This window comes from Triticum aestivum, chromosome 2A (assembly GCF_018294505.1).
Source record: "Triticum aestivum cultivar Chinese Spring chromosome 2A, IWGSC CS RefSeq v2.1, whole genome shotgun sequence".
NCBI lineage: Eukaryota > Viridiplantae > Streptophyta > Magnoliopsida > Poales > Poaceae > Triticum > Triticum aestivum.
Genome location: NC_057797.1, coordinates 741,692,268 through 741,697,387, shown reverse-complemented (window position 1 = coordinate 741,697,387; position 5,120 = coordinate 741,692,268). Strand labels below are relative to the sequence as shown.

The following is a 5,120-nucleotide window of genomic DNA, read 5'->3' as shown; positions in this document are numbered from 1 at the left end:
GGATAATAGAGACAGGCTTAAGCGGTAGTGGGTGGGGCTTGTTGTCAGCGTGGACTTGACCGGCGGAGTTTCAGCCGGTCGGCCGGCTTTAAACGTTTTCCAATCTTTAAACTAGTGTTGATTGTCGGTGTTGCTACTCCAAGCCCACAACTATGTCGCGAATTAATCTTTAGAAGAAAAAAATATATAATCTCATAAGAAGAAATCGCTGATTGCAGCATCTCGAAACAGAGGACCCGCCAGTTCTAGCAGAATTCATCTCTTTTTACAGATCAGTTTTACAATTGCAGATTACTTATAAACCACGCATCTCGGTAAATACAAGTGAACAAGAAACCAATAGAATAAGCTGAAACAGCGTCTAAACCATGAATTTCCTACGCCACAGCAATGGAAGCAGCGAGCGCCACCACCGGGCGGCGCTCTGCCTGCAACTCGGTCAGTAGAAGACGTCCAGCAGCGCCTGGCGGAGGACGTCGTAGTCGTCGCGGCTTCGGAGGCCCCAGACGGAGCCACCACGCGCGTAGGCGCGGCGCAGCCAGGCGAGGTGGGTAGCGAGCACGCGGCAGAGGACGGCACAGGCTTCCGGCAAGTGGCAGGCGAGCGGGGGCCAGGGGTTGAGCGGCGGCCACCACAGCGGCGCCGAGACGTGGAACAGCTGCGCGAAGCCCTTCACCGCCGCGAACGCCACCAGCAGGTGGAGCCCCATCGGTGGCTAGCTAGCTCGGTTCAGTCCACAGCTCCACTCCACGTCCTCTGTTCTTTCGCCACGGTGAGGCTCTGTCTTTAGATGCTGCCCATGACACTGGTGGGTGGGTGCTTTGCCGGTGCCCGGGTTGCGGCCTTCCCCGGGTGCCAGCGCGAACGAAATGAAATGGATGGGTTGTTATTATCGTCGTCGTCGTTGTGAGTGAAGACGGAGAGGACGCATCTTGGCTGGATCTGAGCAAGAGTTATGATTGTGACGAGGAGCAGCAGCTTCTGGATGTGCCGTTATCCCGAGGGCGGAATTGGGAAATACACCCGTGGCGGGTGGGCTCGGCCGGGTCGATCTGAGGTCTCAGCACAGACGCAATTACTAGTTACTTTCATGTGTTTATTTCACGGCAGGCCATCGAACTACAGTGCTGTGCTGGAACCAAGGTTTTGGGTACCGGGCGGAAAATTCAGATATCACCCGGTATCCGCTGGAACCAAGGTTTTGGGTACCGGGCGGAAAATTCAGATATCGCCCGGTATCCGCGTTTCTCGCTACCCACGAGAAAGCTGCGTACTGAGTAAAAAAATTTGAATTTTTTGAATTTAAACGATAGGTGAATCGAACCCACAACCTCACACACGTTGAAGACAAACGTGGAGAACATGCCACTGCACCAACAGTGAATTTATAAACTTCTTGAGCTCCGAGCTAATATATTCCTATATCAGAAAATTTTGAATTCAAATTATGTTTTAAAATTCGAACGGTTTTTCCTCCTAATTTTGCGGTATCCGCGTTTCTCGCCCACCCTCGGAATTTTGTTGGGATTCGATAGCCAAAACGTTGGCTGGAACTCGTACCAGTGTCTCAAAGCACCCGTGCCCACATTGCCACTTGACAATCCTATATGGTTTTCACCCCCAAAAAAAGGAAAAAGACAAAGCCCGTGGTATTCGTCTTTTTTAGACCAATGATGAGATATAACCAAACAGTAAATTCATCTAAAAGATTAAACAGTAAATGATACCTTTCCACCGATTCTACGTCCCGCTCCCCAGCATTTCCTTCCAGCTTCTTCATTCCTCTCGTGTTTCTGCTTTGTTTACTTGATTGATGCAGCACTTCTCCACGTCGCCATGAGTCTCTTGCTGTGTGGTTTACGTTCGAGGACAGAGGTTAGCTTTGGGTTATTCGATGTTGCAACATTCGTCCGACATGCAATGGCATTGTTTTTATGTTGTTGCAAACACACGTCAACATGATGTGATGATTCTTAAGGTCTGCTACAAATGTTGTGTTGCTGAAAACGTGGGTTTACATGCTATATATGTTGTGATGATTCTTCTCGAGGATTCTGCTCCGACCAATGAGGATTTGTTGCATACTAGGAAAAAGGTCATGCATGGTTGTGCTTTACATGGCTAACTTTTTTTTATCCTTATTTTTGACACACCACAACAGAAGTTTTGCTACCATGTTGAAAATGTAGAGCACGGAAGTTCTATGCTGCAATGCTCGAACGATAAAGACTTTGCAATTTAAACTAAAGGCTAGGGAGGCCGCCAATATGGGGCTCGCCCCACCCGACCAGTGGCTAGTGTTCCCCTAATCAAAAGGGTTACATCTGCCGCGGCAAAAGAAGCTACAACGAACGGTGCACCCACATGCTAAGCTGACACAGATGCATCCTGCAGGCTTAACTTAGCCAACACCTGAGCTACCCTATTCCGATCCATATTACCATGAGTGATCTTAACACCATCTAAGCCACTTGCAATCTTCTTAATTTCTTCGTTGAGGAAGGCATGGCTTGATCTGTCATGGCCCTGACAGTCTAGTCCGCGGCAAGATATTGCGCCTGTTTTGCTTTCTTCCTTCCCCCGCTTCTTTCTTTGTTTCTTCTGCTTCTTTGCTTGTTGCTTTTGTGTGTTCTCAGTCTCTGTGCAAGTAAAAGTAGTTGGCCATTAGAACTTCTCCAAGAGATGAATATGTTATTTGGGCAAATACAACACTGTATATGGGCTTTACCACTAAATTCTTGGGTCTCGAGACTTCCAGCAAGATGATCCTCATCATCATCCATCAGCACCACACTTGCCTATGTAAATTGATAGGTTGACTTGTAAAGGCAATAAATAATTTGCAATGTGCACAAAATAAGATATCTACATAAGCTGATTTTGACTAGAAATGCTTAATTAGCTTACAGGGGAAGAGTAGATAATAAACCAAAGAATCACTTGTCAGTTGATGAGGTAATCTATACCTCAAGATACTCGGCTGCAGTCCTTTTATGTTGTCTCCTGGGGGCTGCTTCAAATACCTTGTTGTGTTTGCAATCAATGACTATCACAACCTTTCTATCTGATTGAGCTTTTATATAGTTTGCATCAAGCAACTGTATATCAAGAGTTATCTGCTTCAAACCACAGAATCACTTGTCAGTTGAGGTAATAATAAGTTCAAAAGGATGAACATCAACTGAAACATTAGAGTATCAAATTAACAGTACTTACAGTTCGTTTCTTTGCAGATTTCAGACATTCCGGTGTAGCTCTTCTCAGGAGTCCAACTTTAGTTTCAAACCTCTTCTTTAGTTCTAGAAGATGCTCCAGGTACCCCTCATTTAAGGCAGAAATTGTCATGGAGGTGAGATAATCATAATCACTGGCATGTACATCAGGGCTTCTTCCATTTTCTTCCCTGTATATTGTTGCTCCTACGGCAGCGGGCAGAACTTCCTTTGGGAGGGTATCAAATCCCTTTTCAGCAATCTCTTGTAGCAGATCCTTTTGCTTCCTGGGAATGATCTTGATATCACCACTCAGAACACCAGAGAGGAACCTAGCTCTGTTGTCAACTTGCTTCAGCTTCTTCTCGAAAAATTCAAGCATTGCAACCTGCACAACAAGTATCAGTTAATGTGGTATTTTGCAGATGAACAGGGCAACAAGCAGAGTGAAAATTGAACACCTCAACAAATACATTTACCTACCTTTCCGGATGGAGATCAAGCCTCGATTTGTAGAACTAGGTGCGGATTCGCTCCAGCCCCCCCGAACCAGGATCACGATCGAGTGAGGGGTTCCAGATTTGCAGTGGCCGCCGGCCGTCGCGCGTCTTGTCGCACCTGCGGTTGTTTCTGGGTCGAAGAAGGCTATGGGCGCTCCGATCTGATGTCGACGGGTGGAGGCCAAGCAAATGAAGCCTCGAATTGGAGGACTACGACCGGATTCGCTCCAGCCCCTCCGAACACCGATCACGATCGAGCGAGAGGGTCGAGATCTGGACGCCGCCGCGCGTCTCGTCGCTGCTGTCTAGCGCCACTTCACGTCCGCGGTTGAGTCCGGATCGAAGAAGGGTAGCGGTGCTCCGTGGAGGCAGCAGAAATAAACAGCGACGGTGGGGAAAGCTGGGGTTGCTGGTTGCAGTTGTACGCATCGAGTTCGTATCGAAATCGCATCGGGGCAGGAGAAGTCCACGGTTCAAACATGGCAAGTGCGGCCAGACGTGAGCCTGACAAGTAAGCTCATTGGGTTTCTGTATGTAGCACTAGCACTAGCTTTGCATGCGCCTTTGTTTTGTTAACGTACACATCTTTCTTTGCAGAGAAACTTTCATATGTGAACTGATCTACAAATCTTTATTTTTGTCGAGAAAATCTCATGTGTATCACCATTCAGAACTCACTCCTATCATCCTATGCATTGGCTAGTGCTGCCATATGTGAGTTCACAAAAAATAAGCTCCTTGGATTTGTGTATATATGCACTTGCGTGCGTATTTGTATCTGAGAAACTGAGCATCTCTAGCAGACCCCTTAAATCACGCCGAACTACAAAAAAGCTGCTAGTTTACGGTTTTAGTGAAAAAAGTGGCCCGAACAGACACTGTATCAGACGCGGCCTGTAAAGAAATTTGCGGGGCGCGGCAAATCTTCGCCCTCAACCTTTATATACACGAGGTGAGAAGCCGACCTGAGCTTGACCCCTATCGGCAGCGATATTTGGCGGGAGGGACATTTTCGCGCGGCAGCTGCCGCTTCCCCTTCCCTCCGCCGCCATTGTTATCCCTTCACCTGCTCCGGACCACCTTCCCCGGCTTTGTATCGCCGCCATGGAAGCCTCCCAGCCATTACCCGTCATCGTCGATGTCATCCACGCGCCAACCCCTCCGACAGATCTCTTCGCCGGCCATGTCGCGCTCGTTGCGGTTCAAGGCTCCACCCCGCAACCCCGCAAGAGGCAGGGCAATGTCGTCGTCCAGGGTGGCGCTCCCGCAGCCCCCGCCGAGAATGCACACGCGACTGCTGCCGCCGCCGTTGCGAATCCTGTCCGGCCCACACCGGCAAAGAAAGGGAAGGTTTCGGGTGTGAAATGCAAGAAGCCCACCGCAAGAGCTACCTTGCCAACACCTCCCC

At 48.7% G+C, this 5,120-nt stretch overlaps 2 protein-coding genes across 3 annotated transcripts; both read right to left on the bottom strand.

Moving 5' to 3' along the window:
• Window positions 1-243: 243 nt before the first annotated feature.
• Window positions 244-883, bottom strand: LOC123186344 (uncharacterized). Its single transcript, XM_044598123.1, has one exon. It carries the CDS (start codon window positions 707-709, stop codon window positions 440-442), a length of 270 nt encoding a protein of 89 aa, XP_044454058.1. The 5' UTR covers window positions 710-883; the 3' UTR covers window positions 244-439.
• A 1,202-nt stretch (window positions 884-2,085) lies between these two features.
• On the bottom strand, window positions 2,086-4,234 carry LOC123186343 (DNA topoisomerase 2). 2 transcript variants are annotated; one of them, XM_044598121.1, is made up of 5 exons: window positions 3,696-4,234; window positions 3,217-3,600; window positions 2,967-3,119; window positions 2,729-2,798; window positions 2,086-2,639 (listed from the first exon to the last, which is right to left on the bottom strand). In XM_044598121.1, exons 2-5 carry the CDS (start codon window positions 3,592-3,594, stop codon window positions 2,368-2,370), a joined length of 873 nt encoding a protein of 290 aa, XP_044454056.1. In that variant the 5' UTR covers window positions 3,595-3,600; window positions 3,696-4,234; the 3' UTR covers window positions 2,086-2,367. The 2 variants fall into 2 exon arrangements, with proteins under 2 accessions (XP_044454056.1, XP_044454057.1); XM_044598122.1 differs by having other exon boundaries at window positions 2,967-3,116; window positions 3,696-4,230.
• Window positions 4,235-5,120: the final 886 nt, after the last annotated feature.